This window comes from Lactuca serriola, chromosome 9 (assembly GCF_051521515.1).
Source record: "Lactuca serriola cultivar US96UC23 chromosome 9, Lser_US96UC23_V15, whole genome shotgun sequence".
In the NCBI taxonomy this organism is placed as follows: domain Eukaryota; kingdom Viridiplantae; phylum Streptophyta; class Magnoliopsida; order Asterales; family Asteraceae; genus Lactuca; species Lactuca serriola.
This window is the reverse complement of record NC_136416.1, coordinates 8,975,985-8,997,535: the sequence shown is the minus strand read 5'-3', so window position 1 is coordinate 8,997,535 and position 21,551 is coordinate 8,975,985. Positions and strand designations below refer to the sequence as shown.

General features: G+C 39.4%; 1 protein-coding gene across 1 annotated transcript; it reads left to right on the top strand.

Annotated features, from left to right (window-relative positions):
• Nucleotides 1–491: 491 nt before the first annotated feature.
• Nucleotides 492–2,076, top strand: LOC145075030 (nuclease). The gene is made up of 2 exons (XM_079021321.1): nt 492–706; nt 1,014–2,076. Exons 1-2 carry the CDS (start codon nt 514–516, stop codon nt 2,036–2,038), a joined length of 1,218 nt encoding a protein of 405 aa, XP_078877447.1. The 5' UTR covers nt 492–513; the 3' UTR covers nt 2,039–2,076.
• The last annotated feature ends 19,475 nt before the right edge of the window (nt 2,077–21,551 follow it).

Genomic DNA, 21,551 nt, shown 5'->3' with positions numbered 1-21,551 from the left:
TGCCCTTTTGTTTAATTTTGATTTTGGATTTCTTCATATCTGAAACCAAATACAACTTCAACACAAACCCAGGAAAAAAACCCACATCTGAAACTTTAATAATAAAATGAAATCAAATTTTCATATGGCCATCAAACCCAAATCAAGCCCACCAACAGATATGAGGATTGAGTAGAGAGAATAAGAGCTACAGAATTGGCCAATGGTAGCAAACCTGATTGTTCTCCCATGATTTCTTCGAAGCAGACGAGAACTGGAGGTGCTTTCCCAAACATCCCATAATGCCAAACATCCCTTAACATGTGTCGATCTGTAACCAAACACCACCTTATGCCATAGAAAAGTAAAATCGAAAAAGAGGACAATTATAACAATTTTTGCTTAAATATGTGGTTTTGATATAAAAATGGACTTAGGATGTAAAGGAACAATTTTTGAAAATTTGAGGGTTTGTATGGTATCAGCCTGTAAGATATCATATTTAAACCGGATAACAGGAGACCGAGCCCTAAAATGGCCCCAAAGAAGGAGAAGCATGAATTTGCTGCGAAGAAGATCAAAATGAAAAAGGATTCGAAGATGAAGCTGAAGAAGAAAAAAGTGCCTTCCAGTTCGAGCACAGTTGCGGCAGTTGGTGGTAGCGCGAACAGAGGTGTTGATTCAGATTGGTGGAATTCTTTCTGGGAAAAAAATTCCCCCATTTCTGGTATTTCTTCGCTTCTCGTACATTGGATTTTAAAGATTAACTCATGATTTGTATTTGCAACTGTGAAATCAGTTTTTAACAGTTCTAAAAGTGTATCGGCATGCCAATTGAGCTTGTAATTCCTCAATTAGTTCTCGCTTTCAAAATTAGGGTTCGTCTTGCTCCAGTTCCGAAATTGAACTTTATTATCTCTCTATGTACAATTAGAATGAGCTTATTCTTCGTGTAATTTCCTCTTTTAGCTTCTAATCGGTTTATGCAATTGGAATATCGAATATCAAAATTTCTTTCCAACTGATACTTGCAGGTTCAATGGTTCCCCAAGATGAAGAAGAAGGATTCAAGTACTTTTTCCGACTATCAAAAAAGACATTCGAGTACATATGTTCACTTGTACGAGAAGATCTCATTTCACGACCTCCTTCAGGACTTATCAACATCGAAGGAAGACTTCTTAGCGTCGAAAAACAAGTTGCGATCGCTTTAAGAAGATTAGCATCTGGTGAATCTCAAGTTTCAGTAGGAGCATCGTTCAATGTTGGACAATCAACAGTTTCTCAGGTCACATGGAGATTCATAGAAGCCATGGAAGAACGTGCCAGACACCATCTCAAATGGCCAGACAATGAAAAATTACAAAAAATCAAATCAGAATTCGAGAGATCTTTCAAATTACCCAATTGTTGTGGAGCCATTGATGCAACTCACATAGTTATGACCCTTCCAGCTGTTCAAACTTCAGATGATTGGTGTGATCAGGTTAAAAACTACAGTATGTTAGTCCAAGGTATCGTTGATGACAGATCAAGATTTCTTGATATTGTTACAGGTTGGCCAGGTGGCATGACAATCCCAAAACTGTTAAAATTTTCTGGATTTTATAAACTTTGTGAAGCGGGTGAGCGTTTAAATGGGAATTTAAAATCAGAGTTTAGAGAATTCATAGTGGGTGGAGCTAATTATCCTCTTCTTCCATGGCTGATAACACCTTATAATGAAAGTGAAAGTGAAAGTGATGAGATGTCTGGTTTTAATACCGTGCATGAAGGTGCAAGATCGGTTGCTGTGAGGGCGTTTTCGCAATTAAAGGGAAGTTGGAGGATACTTAATAAGGTAATGTGGAGACCTGATAAGAAGAAGCTTCCAAGCATCATTGTGGTATGTTGTTTGCTTCATAATATAATTATAGATTGTGGTGATTTTATAGAACCAGATGTTTCTTTGTCATGTCATCATGATTCAGGGTATGTTGAACAGTGGTGTAAGCAGGTTGATCCTCTTGGGAGAAAACTGAGGGAAAACTTGGTTACCCATTTAGAGAATAACAATTAAAAATCATAGATTGTGCAATATGCATGTTTTTTTTTTTAGTAATTTTGCAAGAATGATGGTAAGTTTGTAACTACTAACAAATAGAAATGCTGAATGTAATTCAAGATACATTCATGGTGCTTAATTGAAAGTTCAGTAGTTGTAATCAATAATCAATAATATTTTATAAAGGGTTGAAATTCATGAACAAAGTAATAAATAGTCTAATCAGTTGTTCACGAGAGGTGATCACAACACCCAATCCAACGATGATACTTGAAGTTGTAGCATTGTAATATCTATTTATATGTCATGCATATTTTGGTGTCGATCTAATCTTCAACTACCAATCTCCACTATGCAACGAGAAACTGCTTTGGAAATACCAAAATGTTCATTTAATTTAAACGGAGAAGAATAAACGTATCTTATAGATGAGATATACTAAATTGAGCAACTTTTGTGAAACCATTTGCACATCCAGCTTCACACAAAAAAGAAACGGTTAAAGGTGGCACAAAGCGCAACAAGAAATGACGTGGAGCTGGATTTTGATATACTAAAAAGTCGTTGGGGAATAAAAAGGTACATTACACGTTTACCGGATCAAGACGTGTAAATACAAAATGCATGCGTCTAATAACAAAGAATATGATATTGAAAGATGAAAAACCCTAGCTCGAAACAGCCAACTCACTTCGCCTACGCAACGAAGAGAAGTAGTTTACTTGCTTAGCTCGAACATGCCAACAGCATTCCGTTCACTTACGCAAGATTCACTCGTTTACTTGTTAGCTAGCGCTATTCCACATCTTAGCTTTCAGGGAAGCCCACGGAGCGGTTCTGAAAGAACGTAGTGGTGAATCTCTTTACTTTAATATAAGAGTCTTGCTATTGCAAATGCAAATCTCGCAATCTTCAAGCAGGATAGGCAGTGTGCATTCTTCTCTCGGCTCTAGAACAGAAATCGGAGAAGTTAGTCTTTCTTCTTTGGCAAAGGCCCTAACTACAGCTATTAGTAACTCTTTGTCTTATTGATTTGAGTCATGGCCATGATTTCTGGAAAAATGCCAATAGGAAGCAGAGGAGAAAAGACCTGAAGGGGAATGATGCCAAACTAGTCTATCTGGGATGTCAGAATCTAGAGAGATATCTTACAAAATAGATTGAGCCTCTGTGGATAAGCTAGGCAGAACTAAGGTAGAAAAATCAGCAGATTGAATAACTTCTCTAAAAGGAGTCTTAAGATCCACATTCTGCACAGTGTTCGGATACGGATTCGAACTTCTCCTAGAATAGTTTCCGGTGCGAAATGAAATTCATAGGATATATATATGAGTAATTCAAAGGATAAAGAGAAAGATTTTATAGGATTCTTTAGTAATGAACAAAACAAATAGGATTGATTATGTATCACAATTTCATCACTACATCGAAGGCTTTTTTGTAAATATATTTATAAGATAGCTTGGTATCCAAACTGTATCAATGATTGTGATCCTCATTGTGTAGTGTACATAATTCGTGTTAGGATCTACCAAAGAGGGTGGGTATAGGGCATCTAATAAAAAAGTTTCCATTTCTATCGGTCATAAATGTTGCACGAATGCCTTACTAAGAAGGGCTATAATGCTGAGCCAAGGACGCTCCGCCTTATCTATAGAAGCAGTCAACTGACTTTTGAACGAATTCGCTCCTTGGTTTGGTAATGGCTTAATTTATAGATAGAAAGCCCTATGATGGGAAACTACCACGTTAGGTTTGGAGAGAGATAGGACCGGTTATATAATAGGGGGAGCAGATGCAAGCTTTTTCTTTCAATAGCCGGCCAAATGACTACAGGATCATCGGTCTACTCTACCTCACTTCACCATTTCGAACCTTATACAGAAGGTTTTTCCGTACCAGCTCCTTCTACCTATACCGCAGTTGAAGCACCTAAAGGAGAATTTGGTGTCTTTCTGGTCAGTAATGGAAGCAATCGTCCCTACCGTCGTAAAATAAGAGCACCTGGCTCTGCCCATTCACAAGGACTCGATTCTATGTCCAAACATCACATGCCAGCAGATGTGGTCACCATCATAGGTACTCAAGATATTGTGTCTGGAGAGGTGGATAGATAGGACTAAGGGAATAATCTTGTTTGGTTCGGTAATGGAATCAATAGCTTGCCCGAACAGGACCCTAGCTTTATTGCGAGCCAAAAATATTGATAAATTTCCCTTCCATAGGGATCGTCTAGGGATCACCAGGCAGCTCTTTCGCTCTCTAGGGATCGGGGGGGCATAGCACAATTCTTCTTGGAGGAGGGTTGGTTTGCCCGGGTGACTAATCCTGCCATAATGTAATCCTACCTATACTATAGCACCGACACCCGAAGTAGAGCATACATACGACGATCTTCATGCGTGAATAGCGGGGAGGAAAGAAAGGGCGGTAGATGATAATGAGAAAAGGCGTCGCGTCTGGGCGGGCGGAATGGATGAGCGAAAGGTGTCATGCCATGGAGTCGGTAATATCCCGAGTCTCATGTAAGACAACTAAATGCACCTCGAGGTGCTGCCGAGGAACTGAGGGACCTTCTCGAGCACAGGATAGGTAATTGAGAGATAGAGCTAGCCTATTCGTTATGGGGAATCAATGCTCCGGGCCGAATAGAGCTTACCTACGGCACCTGGCTTTCTCCGGCGCATATTAGCTTAGCTGCGCTTAATAGGCCGGTTTGCCTTCCTCTCTGGCGGCCTCCTTACCTTACCCCCGCTACACTCTCACTCCAAGCTACGCCTGCTGAGCAAGATGCATTGCGATTTCCTCTTCTGTGGACGCACCTATGACCCGGGACGAGAGAAGGCGTTCCTTCGCCGTTTTATTTCGAGGAAGCGCTCAAGTCGAGACTATTATATGTCAATAGAGAAAGCGGATTCAGAAAGAAAGCGAGTCCTTTTAGTCTGTAATCTTGTAAAAGAGGGTTTCAACTAGACTACGGGTTGTTATTCTAGTAGACATAACCCGAAAGCCGCGCAAACCAGATCACTCTAGACTTTTTACACTTGCTCAATCTCTAAAGCTAATTCGGAAACTTTGGAATGGGAGTAAAGCCCGGCGAACCAATCTCGATAGTAAGCATTGGGCGGGCGATAGGGAGGACGGTCTCTGGATTTCTTTCTGCTGGCAGGGCATAAGAGCCGTTACCTATGGCCTGTGTGGTCTTGGAATTACCCAATGAATGTCTCCTAACGCCGCGACGGGGACCGGTAGAAGCAGAAACAAATTGACTCACTACATGAACTGCATAAGCGGACGAATAGCAGTAATATATACCAGACCCTTATTACCTCCGTAGAAGTCACATTCTGGGGAGGCTCGGCTTCTACCCAGGGCAGAAGGTGGAGAAGGCTGGGCTAAATGCGACAGAAAGCGTCAGAGCTTCGAAAGCCTGAAATTGAGCTTGAAATTGAGTGTCCTTGAATTGAGCCTGTCGTATCCTTCCCAACCCAAGACGACAAGGCGGTAACAGAACTACGGCAACTCCGGAACGCATCATGCGGTTTGTTTAAAGGCATGGGTTCCGGTCTAGGAGAACTCATGCGACTATTGGCGTTGGGGAAGCCATGCGTTAGGTAAACCAACCGCACATTGCAAGCGAAGGAGTGAAAGCTACTCGACTGTAATGTAAGGAGAGGACCTACAACGAGTTGCGGTTGCTTCGCAAGCAATACTCGACGGTATAGCGCATGCGTCTCATCGTCTTGGGAGCACTCGTAGTTGTTTGAGTCGTTGCGTTAGGGCAATACAACTACGAGAACCAGTCGTCCTAACGCTACTGTCAAACCTACTGTAGTTGTCGTTATTACCACTAACTCCGTAACGGCGGGGAAGGCTTTCGCCTCGAATCCAAACGATTTCTCGTCTTTTCTTAAGAGATTTCTAGTTAGGACTTGATCGAGGGATCAATTTTATCCGGAACATAAAGTAAAAAGACCAGAACCCCGTGTGGACTATGAACCAACAAAAAAAAGAGCGTCAGCTCCAAAAAAAGGATTGTTTGCATTACTCAAATGTACAAATTTTTTACTCTGAGATCTATTCCAACATTTCCAGAAGAAACCATTAAGCTTTGGTTGAAAGATGCAACGTACATCAAAGATTATCTCTTCAGATTCGTTAATATGTGGATTCTATTCCGTAACACCACTAGTCGTAGACTACTAGTCGTTCCATTGTTGCACCACCCCAATGTGTGTTGCGTAGTAACTGCCTAGCTGTCTGTTACATTGTCAAACCCTTCCGAACAACAACCGATGACGCTAGCGACGACTCGTGGGGCCCCCTAACGCCGAACAAAAAAAAAGGACTAGTGCTATAACGACGAGTGGTGTGGTCCTAACAACCTAATATGGTAACGACAACTCGTAGTGGTCCTAACTACTAGCAACAACCACTACGGCAAGCGCCACAACGACGATAACGCTAGACCGTAATATATAGGCTTGCGAAGCAACCACTCCCTTGGTAACCTTGCTCCGCAACCATCGAGTCGGCCTTACCAAACCAAAGACAACTAGTGTTCCCAAAGACGGAAGAACGAAGCAGCTCCCTCCGGGCCCGCAAAGATAAGAGAAGAGCAGATTCTTCCCATCTATGAATCCAAACCTCCCGAGCAGCTTGCATTAGTTGTCCTTCAAACAGTTCCTTCTCGGGCAGTAACAGCGGATTCGATAGCACATTGTGCAATTCCTCATCTGCATAGGGCATTCTCGCTAACAAAGGAGAGCGCTTCTAAGACCGTTGGGAGAAACTATTTCCTTTCCTAATCTAAATAGTTTTTATAAAAAGGGTTTTTGGCCTCAATTCCGAGCTTACTCCTATCAAAGAGACTGGCATTTTACTTCTTCCTCCCTTGTTTTGATCCCTTACTACTTGATACTAGGAGAATCAAGACAAGTTGCTTGATTGCTTGGTCCGAAAATACAGGGTCTTCAAGGAAAAGGTTAGGTGTTAGGGCTTTCTCACAGTCTAGGGACTGCCTTGCTTTTCATAGCCCTAGCTACGCTACCGTAACCAGTCGTTAGGCTTCCCATCAGATAGTTCAGTCTGGCGGCGGAGATAGACACTTTGGATTCGGCGAGCTACTCCGCTTTCACATTCAGATTATAGAAAGATGGTTACTACATTGATAGAGGCATACAAGTATTCAGTTATCCCAATAGTAATAGCCCACGGAGCGGTAATTCAGTGATCCTTAACCAATTGCGATTCCGCGCATCTGATCTTTCCTGGTATTCAAATGGTTTATTGGCGGGCAGAGACTACACAGGGGTAGAGGCCCATGCCAGTAGCACCAGTGCTCGCCCTTGTCTTCATTCACTTTTGAGCTCATCATAGGGTAAATCTCCTTATCGTTGGCAATCCCCATATAAATCGTCGGTATAAAGAGATATTCCACCAACGAACGGGCACATCATTAGAGTAGACCAAAGGAAAGAGGATTGGGATGGATTGTTTAATGCCTCGACCGGATGAGGCTATGGAATGAATAGGGTTTTTCCGTTTAGTCACTCTTAGCCGGTTCCTTAAGTTTCCACCATTGAACGTGTGAATCCTCTAAGATCAAGTATCTATCTCTGGGAGGTCTACCGCATCGCCATATGGTTGGCCTAGACTGGGCTAGACTAATATTAAAGGGAATATAGCCCGTCCTCCGGAACGAAGTCTTCGCGGAAAAAAAGAAGGATAGAATCCCTTCGCGCAATGAATCGTCTCGCGCAACCAAATATCCTCCCTATAGTAGTAGGAAAATAAGACTCGTCATCTCTATGAATAAGAGTCGGAAGTATTGGCAGTCGCCTCCTTGTGCCCGTTGTCTTGCAGACCCTTACGCATTCCCGCCACAAATATCGTAACCACCCTGAACCTTTACCCTGCTCTTCTCCCTTCTTTCTATAGCATTGTTGAACCCCATGGAACCCTGGCCCCTTTTTCACAGAGCAATTTCATCGGGCTAATCATTTACGCAGCTTTTTCTTCGTGGAGTCCTTCGAGCAGCCCGACGCATTGTTGAACCCCAGAGAACCCAACCCTTCTACTACGCAGCAGCAACACAACCGCGCCATCAAAGACGCAGTTGAATAGAAGCTGGGGCTGGAGCAGGCTCAATTTGCGATTCTACTTTCCGAGAGAACAGGCGGTTAGTCACCTATATGCGTTGGAAGTCTTCGTCCGCCGAGCTCTGAAACCTGCCTTCCTTGCCTTACCGACTTAAAAAAAGATCTGCCTGCCTCAATACCTGCTGACTTACTGGCCGCGTTACTGAGTTCCTAGGAAGGAGCAATAAAGGGGCTGCCATTAGTTAGCAGCAAGGGATTGGCTTAAAGAATTTGTTGACTTTTTTTAGCCCAGGGCCCTGTAAGCCCTTCTGTCCCGCTTTGAGCCCTCTACCTATCAATCCCTGCTTGAAAGTGCTTGTTGCCACTTTATTAGTAAGGTTGTTTACCTCAATAAAGGCGAAAACTTGCTTGACTATGACTAAGAAGATAGAAAGGGCTTTTCTCGCTTAGTATTGCTTTGGCTGAGCCCTATCTTGCTGGCGCGGAAGCTACCGCAACTCAAATAAAAAATGAATTAAGGAATAAGACATTAGCATTAGAAAGAGTACAGAGGCATTACGGGCCGACTACAATACAAGTCATGAGCGATAGCGAAGCCAAGCTGGATAGGCTTTTTTATGTCGAAAGCCCCAAAACTAGCTATCTTATAGCAGACAACTAAGGCAAGCCTACTCAACTAATCTCATAAGTTAAGTAAAGGCCTGTTTGCATCGCAACTAATAGAAAAAGACGACTACTAGACTAGACTAGTAGTTGGAGCATTATGCTATATGTTCGGTATATGTTAGCAATTTCCCCACCGAGGAAAAAGTAATGCATATATGATTATTGGAATTGTGAAACTCATAGACTCATTACCAACTTTGATGACATCTTATTGATCACATTGAGCGTCCCTACATACATTTTACGGACAACGAGATTTTTTTTTTTAAATTTAATTAATGTATAGGATTTCGATATCATTTTTAGGTTTTAGTAGTATTCATTTTTTAATGAAAATTTATTTGCATTTTTAGTTTTATTTTTTTAATTTGAAGGTATTAAATGTTTTAATATTTTTTTTTTAAAAGAAAATTATATGGGATGAGCAAAACAGATTAGAAAAAACTACAAAATTGGTCCCTATAGTATGCAAAAATTATGGATACGATTCAAAAAGTTTTCAACTTGCATGGAAGGTCTAAATCAAGTATTTTATGTTGCTTTAGTCCCAAATTTAAAAAACTCTCATGGTTTTAGTCCTTAAAAGACTTGAAATAACCGTTTTGCCTTTTTCCTTTATTTTTTATATTATTTTAAATTTATTTTCATATTTTGTTAATTAAAAATTAAAAAGAAAAACATTGGGCCTACTTTCCATCCATCGTACCTCTCTCTCTCTCTCTCTCTCTCTCTCTCTGACCTAACCCATACATCTTCATCTTCAAGATTCCCCCCCCCCCCCACCAAAAAAAATTCATCATCGGCATCCACTATTCTTCTCAGCGATGGAACCACATTGTCGATCTCATAAACATAACTACGATGAAACCTCCTCCCTACTATCATTTATGACAACCAACACCATTGCACCACTATCTGATTGCCAAACCACCAACATATCATCATTTATAATCTTATTTTGATTAGCAGGAATTGTGAGGAATTACAACAGAAGCTCAAAGATGATTTCGATACTTTCACCACTACGAAATCCACTGCCCTAGTGCAACCTCTGGAGTGCTTGCGATTATTATGTCAGATCAATCGATTGGATTTAATACATATACATAGTAGATTAAAACACATACATAAATACATACATGATGCCCTTCCTTTTTTCCTTTTGATAAGCCTCATTCCTTCGATTGTCACAAATCCGGTTCAGAAAGAAAATGAGAGCAGTCATTTGGTGTTGCTTGACAGGAATGAGAAGGGAGAGAAAGAAGGGTATTGCTCGACATGAAGGAGAAGGGAGAGAAAGAAAGTCAAAGAGAAAGAAGGAGGTGTCTCTGATCTACTAGCATGCGTCTAATTATCATTCCTCTCAACCTCATTCTATATATCTCTTATAGGGTCATTGTAACTCTCGATTTTTTCTGATTCTCATGAACCTAAGCTTTAAAACAAGACCCAGTTGTGAAATCAATATTAAATTTTGTAAGAAGTGAGAAAATCAAATCCATTTGTGTGTGTGTTTGATTGATATGTTGTATGTGAAAAGGGTGATTACATCTGGTTGAAAGTATTCATGAGTGGCTTTAGGTGAGAAGACAAAAGAGGTTTTTGTAGAAAGATAGTGTGTATGTGTGTGTGTTAGAGTTTGGGTGTGGGTATGTCTTGACATTGAGAGAATAATGGATCAAATAGACGTTGTAGATTCTTGATTTTGTTTTGTTCATCGATGGTGGAGGGTGTGGGTCGGTGTTAGTGGTGGAGGATTTACAATGGTGGTTTGAGATTGAAGGAAGGACACAGTGCAGAGAGAAAGAGAGAGAGAGAGAGAGAGAGAGAGAGAGAGAGAGAGAGAGAGGGGAGAGAGAGAGAGAGATAGATAGATAAAGAGTGAGAGAGAGAGAATAAAGGGTGGGGGTACGGGTGGGCTCAATATTTTTATTTTTATTTTTAATTAATAAAGTCTTAAAAGAAATATAAGAAAAATATAAAAAAAATTAAAATGGCAAAATAGTCACTTCAAGTAATCTAGAGACCAAATCCATATGAAATTATTGATTTTGTACCTTTCATGCAAATTGAAAACTTTTTGGATTCTATCTATAGTTTTTAAAAAACCACTATAACATCCTGTTTCGGAGCGTTCGTGATTAGGGTTCGAGGGTTGCAACCCGGGCATGAGGAAGCCTCGGGGCTGCGACGTGTTGCTAGAAGTGTAGGGATTCTCGTCACTTTTCCGTGGATATGGCCCATTGGAAACGAATTTAGATCGAGGAAGCTATGGAAGTTTGAAGTTTTGACAAGAAAGGTCCCTTATTTGAAAAAGGTGGCAGCTGAGTACGTTGGGCGTACATGTGTGTACGCTTAGCGTACTCATGTGCGTGACTTTTAAGCGGAGCCACCTTGTACGTTGGGCGTACTAGGCTCAAAGTGAAAACCCTAAATGAGGGGGTGTCCCTATATAAAGAATAAGACGGCCTCATTATTGGCCATCATCCTTAGACAATAAACCCCCTTAAACCCTAAACCTTCGTTCATAGAGCTTGTGAGTGCATTTGAGAGCCTTTGAGTGATTTTGTGTGTTCTTGGAGTGAAGAAGAAGCTTTGGAGAAGAAGGAGTGAGAGTCCAAGCCTTTGGATCTGAGCATATCTATGTTTGGAGCTTCATATAGATGTATAAAGCTTCAAGCTTTCTCACTCTTTTAATTTGTGCATCATAGTAGAGTATTTTAGGGTTTTTGACCCAAAAGTTGGAGACTTTATGAGATATTGAGCTCCAAAGACTATGATCAACCCCCTTTGAGTGTATTCGGTGGTGTAGTGTCATAAAAATCAAGACTTGGACGTTAGAATCAAACCATGCATGAGATATGAGCATTTTGAGTTAAGAGAGTAAGAGTTTTATGTGTTTGGGACTTTATCAGCCATGCAAAGGCTTAAAGTCACAAGCTTTATGGAGTAAGAGCCATTAGGGAGTCTAGATCTGGGATTTGAGTTAAGGTCTTAACGGGTTAAGACCAAAGGAGTAGGAAAAAGCAAACCTGGACGTACGCTGAGCGTAATTCCAGTACGCCCCGCATACTGACCAAGTGTCCCAGATGGCCAATTTGGATTCGTGTGTACGCTGAGCGTACCAAGGGAGGTACGCCCCACGTAACCTCACTGTGGACTGTTGGGCTAAGTCTCATTTTGGTCCTTAAGTGTTGGGCCTGAAGTTTGGGCTTGTTGCACTAGAGATTTTGATAAAAGGAATATCATATATATGTGCCTTGGACCCTTGTGTTGGGCTTGCCATTTAGACTTGAGAGTTGGGCCTCGGGAGATCCCATTTATTATTTGGGCCTTGGTAAGCCCAATGGGTTTTGGGTTATGGATGGGCTGGTTAGTGGACTACCTTTAGACCTTGAGTGAGAGTTTGAACTTAGTTCCTAATTGGGTTAATTGTGGGTTTTGGCTCAGAGATAGAGGCTAGTGCGCAACAGCAGCGTTCATAGGAGTTATTCATCATCCAAGGTGAGTCTTCTCACTATACTTACCATGAGTGGTATCTACGTGTGACCGAAGGGTCTTATGTGCTTATTTGAGTTATGTGATATTACGCATTTTGTCTGTGTGATATATATGTTATATTCTGTGCTTACTAAGATAGGACCGGAGGGTCCAAATCTAGTTGTGGGATCGAAGGGTTTCCACTGAGATAGGACCGGAGGGTCCAAACTGAGTTGTGAGACCGGAGGGTCCTCACTGAGACACACAACTGGAGGGTCCACACTGAGACGCATGAGACCGGAGGGTCCATGCCAAGTTATAGCCATAAGAGGCTTATTATTTGTGTATGCGGTATTTTGGGGAACTCACTAAGCTTCGTGCTTAACGTTTTATGTGGTATGTGTTTCAGGTACTTTTCAGGATATCGGGAAGGCGCCGGCTCTATTGTACACACGAGAAAAAGAGCTATGTTTTGAGGATCCTAGATTATTAATCAAAGAATTATGGAGTTGCGTTTTGTAAATTAAATAAATGAGATTTTTGTGAAATCTGTTATGAGAATTATGTGATTATAAAATGAAATTTTTGTTTAAAAATTTACGGTGTTACAACCACAAGGACCAATTTTGCAGGAATGAAAGAAAATGTTTTTTTGATGTGACGTGTAGATGAGATAATGGTAGTAAGTGTTAAAGAAGATAAACCTCTACACTCTTAAGACGAGATGGTTGGCAATCAAAAAGTTAACCTGTGATGTCACGTTAGTAATATAGACTAGTCAACTCTCAACCAGATTTATTAGGTTTTCACAAGCTTGATACAAATCTTTTTATTACACTACTTTAATAATTTATAATTAAAATATAATATCCAGATATAATTAACTATGATATTATTATCGACGGACCAAAATAATTTGTATTATCTAATGATTTGTTAAATAAAAATATAAGTAAACAAAAAATAAATTATAAATGAATAAGCTCAAATTTGATGGACCAGCTTATAGTAATGAACCTTTAGTTTTATATTTAGTGTTAATAAATAATCTAACATTAAATTAAATGGTAACTACATTTAATATTATAGTTAATGTGAGATTGGAGCAACGTACTAATTCCCCTAAAACTTAAGTTGGATTGTCGATCAGAGTCTAGAGATGCTTGCAACTCGATATGAATGTGAATTGATGAATAGCTAAATATGTATTACTGTTTTTATAAAATAAAATAATAGGTACTCTAAAATAAAATATTTTTCTTGTTGCAATATTTGTCAAAGGCAAAATAACATTTGACTTGAAATATAAGTATTCAAGATTGGGCTGGGAGCATACCCGGTGATGGGAGACTCGGCCACTGTGGGCTGGGACTAGGGAGTTGGGACGAGTGGTCATCAAATCCAGGCCTGTTTACATCCCATGATTTTAAATAAATTATATACTGATGTGAATGATTGTTCTAGAATGCAGTTTTATTTATGTTAATACCCTATTGTTGAAATGTTGCTTGGTAGTCAAATGTTGTTAACCTGCTGTTGAAATGTTGCTGTTTGTATAAATAAATTCATTATTAATCTTTTAATAATACCATCAATTTAGTTTTTTTTTTCATGATTTACCATATTCCTATTTTTTGATACATTTTGATGAGATTTGATTTTTGCTTTTGTCTGAGATCACTCGGGAATTATATAGCTTTAACTTTTTTATAACGTCATCAGGGAAATATTTTTGAATCTCAATGGGGATTGGGGGATAACTGATTCTCATTATGGGTCGTAATGAGATGATTATTTTGTTGAGAACGGGGATGGGAACTTCGTCTACTTCACTTCGTTGTAACCCTTAAAGTTTGGTTGAAATTAAGATGCTAAGCTTTAAGTGTACTCAAAGGCAGCTCAAGTTGCCCACGGTAGCTTCAGTCTGACAACTCGAGTTGTTTAGAAAACTTTTCAAGAAACTGTTTTTCAACCGTAGTATCCACGTTTTACGTTAGTCTTATCCAATTTACTGCTAGATAGGTATATGTAAATTTATTTCAATTTTTTTTTGCTATCTCTGATGAAATTGAGCAATTATACTCTCCTAAAACAACTCACGGTAGCTTCAGTCTAACAACTCGAGTTGTTTAGAAAACTTTTCAAGAAACTGTTTTTCAACCGTAGTATCCACGTTTTACGTTAGTCTTATCCAATTTACTGCTAGATAGGTATATGTAAATTTATTTCATTTTTGTTTTGCTATCTCTGATGAAATTGAGCAATTATACTCTCCTAAAACAACTCACGGTAGCTTCAGTCTGACAATTCGAGTTGTTTAGAAAACTTTTCAAGAAACTGTTTTTCAACCGTAGTATCCACGTTTTATGTTAGTCTTATCCACTTTACTGCTAGATAGGTATATGTAAATTTATTTCAATTTTTTTTGTTATCTCTAATGAAATTGAGCAATTATACTCTCCTAAAACAAAAAGTTTCCTTGCGGAATATACCACATTAACACATTAGCCCAACAATATATTTCAAATTTGTATTTTCAGTCCATTAACTTAATAGAGTGCTTTATAAGGGAATAAAGTTGTTTTTGTTGGGTCTAATTGGTCACTTTGGACAAAATAAAGAGGTAACTAGATTACCCATTTGTCATAGAGACACTTGTTGACCAATTTTTACTTGACCCACATTGACTTTGACGTTGAAAAGTCTAAAATTCTCACTTTCTCAATTCTTACTCTAATCACGACAACAAAAAGACATGTTTTCCGATAACACAAACCACCACCGGAAATATGGCATCGTCGTTGTCACCTTTACACTTTCAGCTGCAATCGAAGATTGGTGGTGAGTGGTAGGGATACAATCGTTACTACTTTTCCTATTGATGAAACGATGGTGAAGGAATCAACTCCGCCCAATTTAAGAGCTCATGTGAAGAAGCCTCCGTGACAGACTGCTCTCATATTTTTAACCAAGGACTTCGTACTTTTATTGCTACTGTTGCTTTTTTCTGAGACGATTCTGCGATTGCTATTTGGGAACAATGGCATTTATTCTTTTGAGCTCGATAGATTGATTGTTGAGGAAACCAAGTCCTTCTTACAGATGACTACAGAGATGATGTAGGTTCATATTGATGTTGTGAACAAAAAAATCAAGAAAGAGATTGAAGATTTAAAAAACAAATTGAGTGAGAGAGTAGATGATTTTGATTTTGTATACAGGACAAAATTGTGTAATCTGGGTGAAAGCGTTCAAAGTAAGGTACGATCATTGATTAGTACTGAGTGGATATGGAACAATAAATTTAATAGTTGTTTTGAGAGATTTAACCTCGAGAAAGGGAAAGATGAAGCGTTTCATGGCGATATGATGTTGGATGAAATGAAGGGTTATGTGAAGCAGATGAATGAGAAGGAAATTGAAAATCATGCTGCTGATGGGATTGGTACTATTGACTATGCGGCGGCAGGTGATGGATGAACGATGGTGAAACACTATGAGCCCTACAAATTGCAAAATGGGATTCATCTGTTTGCTCTAAAGATTTTGCAACCTAGTTTTCGCCTTCACGCCGGAACCTTAGATCTGACCGATCATTACTTTTTGGACATGTTCATACATACAAAATTAATCAAAATTTATATGTGAAATACCCATATTACCATCTTAATAAACCTTAGGTCCAAGTGGACAACCACATGGCAGCCACATCATGCTGATTGGGAAACCACATATTCTCCAACTGATTGTGTATCATATTGGACATGTTATTTCATGTTAAATGGACTAAATAAGCATGTCATTGTTTACTTTACTCATTCATAAAGCATAAAAATAAGTTAAGGGACTAATTCAGAAAATTCGAAAAACATTGTTGGGCTAATGTGTCATTTCCCCTTACATAAGTGAGAAATATTAATACAAACCGAAGAATTTACATGACCCATGAGATATTGTAACACCTGTTTCCCGAAGAAGTTGGCCATGACGTAAGGAATCAAAATGAGGTATTGGAGCAAACCCTTAGCCACGACGTGGTGCATGGATGTCACACCCCCAAACCAAGGATGGCGGAAACGTCCGGGGGTGGAGAACTTCATGTATAGTATCATAACAACTATTGTAATAGTGATTAAAGTAAACACAACCAACATAAATATAATTGAAAGAGTTACATCATTGTATGAGTTTACATGTTTCCAAATCAATTACATTATGTTGACCAAAAATGAAATGTTTGACGCCTTAACGTCCCATCCTCAAAAGCACTTGATTACATGTTTAGTGATTTCCTGAGAATACAAGTAGTTTTGAAAAAGTGTCAACACAAAGGTTGGTGAGTTCATAAGCTTTTGGAGGTGATACTAATATCTTTTCCTTGTAAAAGTAATGTTTGTTCAAGGAAAATCCCATATTTTCTTACGTAATGCATTGTAATCTTAAAAGTCAAGACTGAAATGTACAAGTATTTTACCATACTTAAGGAAATTTGTGCAAGTTTAAATCGACATAAACTCGTTAAATTTAGAAGTAAAAACCGTAAATCTTATGTTTGTTAATACCACATGTGAGTTATTGTAACCATATTATGACTCGGACGGCCTCGTAATACGACGTTCTTCAGGCGTCGCAAGTTAAATGACACCTGTCACCTCAGACCTGCCGGTCTAGCTGTTGCATGCAGCTCGGGTGTGGGTTTGTCAGACCCAATATAGATCTATACACAACTATCACGTTCTCCCTACAAGAGACTCTGGTTACAATTTACAGAACTTTTGATTTTGTTACATGGATGTAACACGAAGCGAGTGTCTCACAAATTTATTCATTAACAGATTTACGTGAACTGAGAACCTTTGGTAAAGAGTTTGATATGTAATGAAACATAAACTATGCCTATTATAGTTTATCATAATCGTTTATAATGTAGAAGCAACATAAACTATACTTCCATAGTTTATCAAATGTTTGCATGCCGTGGTTGTAAACTTTGTTTATAGCATTAAACTAATTTACCATTCCTGAGAAGGTAAAATCTATTTGTCTACTGATGTATGTATAATTACTAAGAAAAAATGACATATAATGTAATAATATATGATCACATAATGATATACACCTTGCTCAACAAGTTACAAGGTGGAATGAAATTGATAGCATTTTTCTGTTGTTAACACTTTCTATTGTTGTTCTTAGAAAATTTATAGAAAAATTATCAAAGGTCCAAATCAAAATCCGTAAATTCTGGGAGTTTTGAAATTGAGTCTAGTTTGTTAATAAATTTTATTATGATTTTTAGTGACCTCCGACTTGTGTGAAAAAAACCCATAATCACAGACTGGTCCAGATTCGTTCTTGAAATGATAGGCAGTTTTGTAAAAATCACCATAAATTATAGAAAAATTGTATGGAGATGTGCAAGTAGTTCTTTTAAAGCTAAGAACTTGGAATATTTGCACCTAGTACAGTTTTGAAAACTAAAATGTTTAAGTTGCCCAAAACAGTCCGTGAATGGAGTCCAACTTTTCTGATGAAAGCTGTTGGAAGAGTTTAGTTGTGTTCTTATTGTTTTAACTTGTATTCCCCCCCCCCCCTCTTAAAACTTAAGAAAACGTGAAAAGATAGGGGTATGAACTCACCTTGTGTGTTCTTAGTGGATGGATGTTGAAGAAAAGAAGTGTTCAACTCAAAAACACTTAGAAGATGCCTTGAAGAATCGAGAACCTAACATGAAGGTGACAATGTTTGTGTAAGATTTCTATGATTTTGAGTAGAAGGATGTGTAATAATCATAAGAAATATGATGATACTTACCAAATGAAGGAGAAAAGCCTTGGAGTATGCCTTGAAGTTCTCGAAATTGAGAGAGAAAGATGAGAGAGTTTGGAGGGTGATTCTTGGTGTAAAATGAGAGAATGAATGAAGAGTGGGGAGAGTGGATGGAAGTTCTAGCTCTAAGAATGTGGTAAAATTGTTGGAAATGATGAGAAGGGACATTGACATGACTAGGGATGGTGGGGAGGGATGTGGGTTGGTCATGGAGTGGGTATGGGTGGTTGCTTGTGTCATAAACTAAAGAAAAGTCAACACTCTACCTCTTGTACTTCACCCACTCTTCTTGGATAAGATTTATCCCCAAAAACATGGTTTATTAATAAATATGAGGCCTTATATGTTAAAATAAAGTTTTGGATGAAAATCCCACGTTAAAATGATGAAAAACGGGCTTAAAATGAAGTCGTAGTCGAAAACCAGGAAAAATTGGGCTTCCTGCGAGACCTCTCGGTCCTGGCCGAGGTTCGGTCCCTTCTGGTCATGGACCGAAGGCGAAATGGAGCGAAAGGTGTGAGAGTTTCGGCCCGAAGGTGGCTTCGGTTCTTCATGCAAGGTTCGGGCCCGAAGGCTTCGGGTTCGGTCCTGAGGCTTCGGGTTCGGGCCTGGGGTTTCGGTTCTCAGCAGTTCGGTCCTTAAGGGGACTTTCGGCTCTAAGAGGGTTCGGCCCTATAGAGTGGGTTTCGGGTCCTTAAGCGTATTTTACTTGTTTTTACCCCGTTTTAAGCCGTTTTTGACCCGGTTAAGGGTCGGGATGGCCCAAATGATTACGAAAAGTTACGGGAACTTTTGAAAGAGATTTGGGAGAGATTTGGAAGAGATTTCGAATAGAGAGAGATAGAGTGAAAGAGATTTAGAGAGGTTCCATTTATGACCTTTTTGAGTATCCGGCTTCGCAACGCAAGGTCCGTAAACCCCGTTAAGCCATGTTTTTGTGTCCTACACATTCCCGATGAGTGTGCAATAGTGTTTTATCGCTTTGGTTCATTGTTTAGCACTATTAAGGCTAAGGAAAATTAAACACACGAATTTTCCAAATGATGTTTTCTCATTAAAATAACGAGTTGTACAGTAATTACCTAACGTAAACCCTAATATACAAGGGTTAATTGAGTCGACCGGTTTGACTCGTTGACTTTGTTTGAATTTGACTTGACCCGAAATTGACTATTGTCACAATGGATGCCTACGACATGGTGTGAAATTTAATGAACGCGTGTTTTTGAGGGCCTCCACGATGTGTCAATGGATGTGTACGGTGTGGCAGTTGTAGCAGCCCAATCCCATGTATTTTTTGGGTTCCTCTCATATTTAAGCTCGTTAACCCCCATTCTAGGTCATTCCCTTCGGCATCCATCTCCCCGTTCCGAAACCCTAGCCTTCTTTCCTTAATTTTGAGCTTGGTGGCTCTATATTGAGGTTTTTTGCTTCATTTGGTGAAACTTGGAGAATATGGTAGTTCATTTTAGTGCAAGGAAGCAGGGAGCAAGCTTGGATCCAAGATCTTCTTCACATTTCTGAGTTGTTGGAGGTAAAAAGTCCATACCTTGACCTTTATTCTTCTTGTTTCAAGTATGAGCCTATTTTTGGATGTTTTGGTCCTATTCTTGAGTGCTCTTGGAGTTTGAGGAACTCCAAAGCTTGATGTGGTGCTTATTTGGTCATGAACTTCTGAGCTAGTGAGAAAAAGGTCTTAGATTGAGTGTTCTTAGCCTCATGTTTGAGTTTTGGTTATATTAAGGACTTAAATGACTTATGGTTTAAGATCTTGTCTTATGGCGAGGTAATAATAGATAAAGTTGGAAACTTTATCCATTAAATTTGTGTAGAGAAGTAGATTTGGAAGTATGAGCTTGGATCTGGAAGGATTAAGCTCTTAATGATGAAATTGGTGATTTTCCAGTGGCCATGGCGTGGCGAAGTCAAAAATCACGACTGCCTTGTTCTGGTATTACCACGGCGTGGCAATGTCCTGCATGTTGACTATTTGACCTTGTGACCCCACAATATGGCCAGGGAGGATCACGATTGGCGTTGACCTTGACCAATTTTGACCATTGACTTTTGTGACTAGTTCGGATTTGGGTCAAACCTGAGGGTTTTGGAGTGTTGATTAAGATTCTTCCATGTTTTGATAATGAAGGGCTCGTGGGAGCAAATAATGTAGAAAGGGAAGTGCGTCACAGTGTTTCAGGTCCCTCATTTCAGGTGGGTTTTTGTCACTGTACTCGTGGGTCGAAGGCACCAATACCAACCCATTAGTTTTGGTTATCATTTATTAGAGAGATGCCCTAGAGATTGTATGTAGTCACGTAGGATAGACCGAGGACTCTTGATCTAGGCTTTCTTGCATGTTCCTCGTTTGGTTGTGGCTCTAGAGTAGGATCATCTCTTTGGGTGTCTATCTCACCTCTGGGTACATACGGTTACACATTCCTTGCAGAGTTTGTTATGTATCATTGTGAGTAGGATGATGTTATGTGGTAGTGATCTACTAGATTTATATATCCTGGTATGAAAGGATGCAACAATAGTGGTATGCTGGTTAGAGTACAAGTAGGTTGGTTATCGTCTAGTGGAGTTCCTTAGGGACTGTATGTAGTGATGTAGGATAGCCTGGGAACTCTTGATCTATGTTTTCTTGCATGTTCCTCATTTGGTTGTGACTTTAGAGTAGGATCATCTGTTCAGGTGGTTATCTCATCTCTGGTTACTTATGGTTACACATTCCTTGGAGGTTACCTAGTAGCGGAGCAGTGTGTTGTGAGAGGTCTAGTAGGCGGTAGTGAACTGTATGATTGTTGATTGCTTATATTATCTACCTATTTAATCCTTGTTTGTTATGCCTCCTTGATTCTTCTTTGTTATATGTCGACATATGGTGGTCGGTTAAGTTGAGGCAGTCCTGTTGTGTGTTGTAGACAAGATATCAGGTGAGGGTCGACTGTAAGCCATAGACACAGAGGCTTGGGAAGAACGGTTGGGTTGAGGCGACAGGTCAACATAACCAAGGTATTCCAGTTTTATGATTGATTAGACCCGTTGCATGTTGGCATTCCAGTCCAATGACTGATTGGGCTAGGGTATTCCAATCTGATGATTGTGGACTCGATATGCATGCTAGTATATTTGTTGTATGGGGTATTTTGGGGAACTCACTAAGCTTTGTGCTTACCCAGTTGTTTATGTTTCCGGTTCTATTGGTGACCGTAGGAAGGCGAAGGCGGAATTGTACACATGCATTAGCAACATTGAGGATTTCACGTTATTTATATTACTCTGATTTTCGATAAATGTAATTCGGAATAAATGATTTTGTTAAAATGGATTTATAATTAGTAAGTTTTTACCTTAATAAAAATGAAAATTTTTTGTTGTAAAAATGGGACGTTACAAATATCCATATTCGTTGATTACCTAAGTACGACTCACGGAGAAAGCTCATTCAC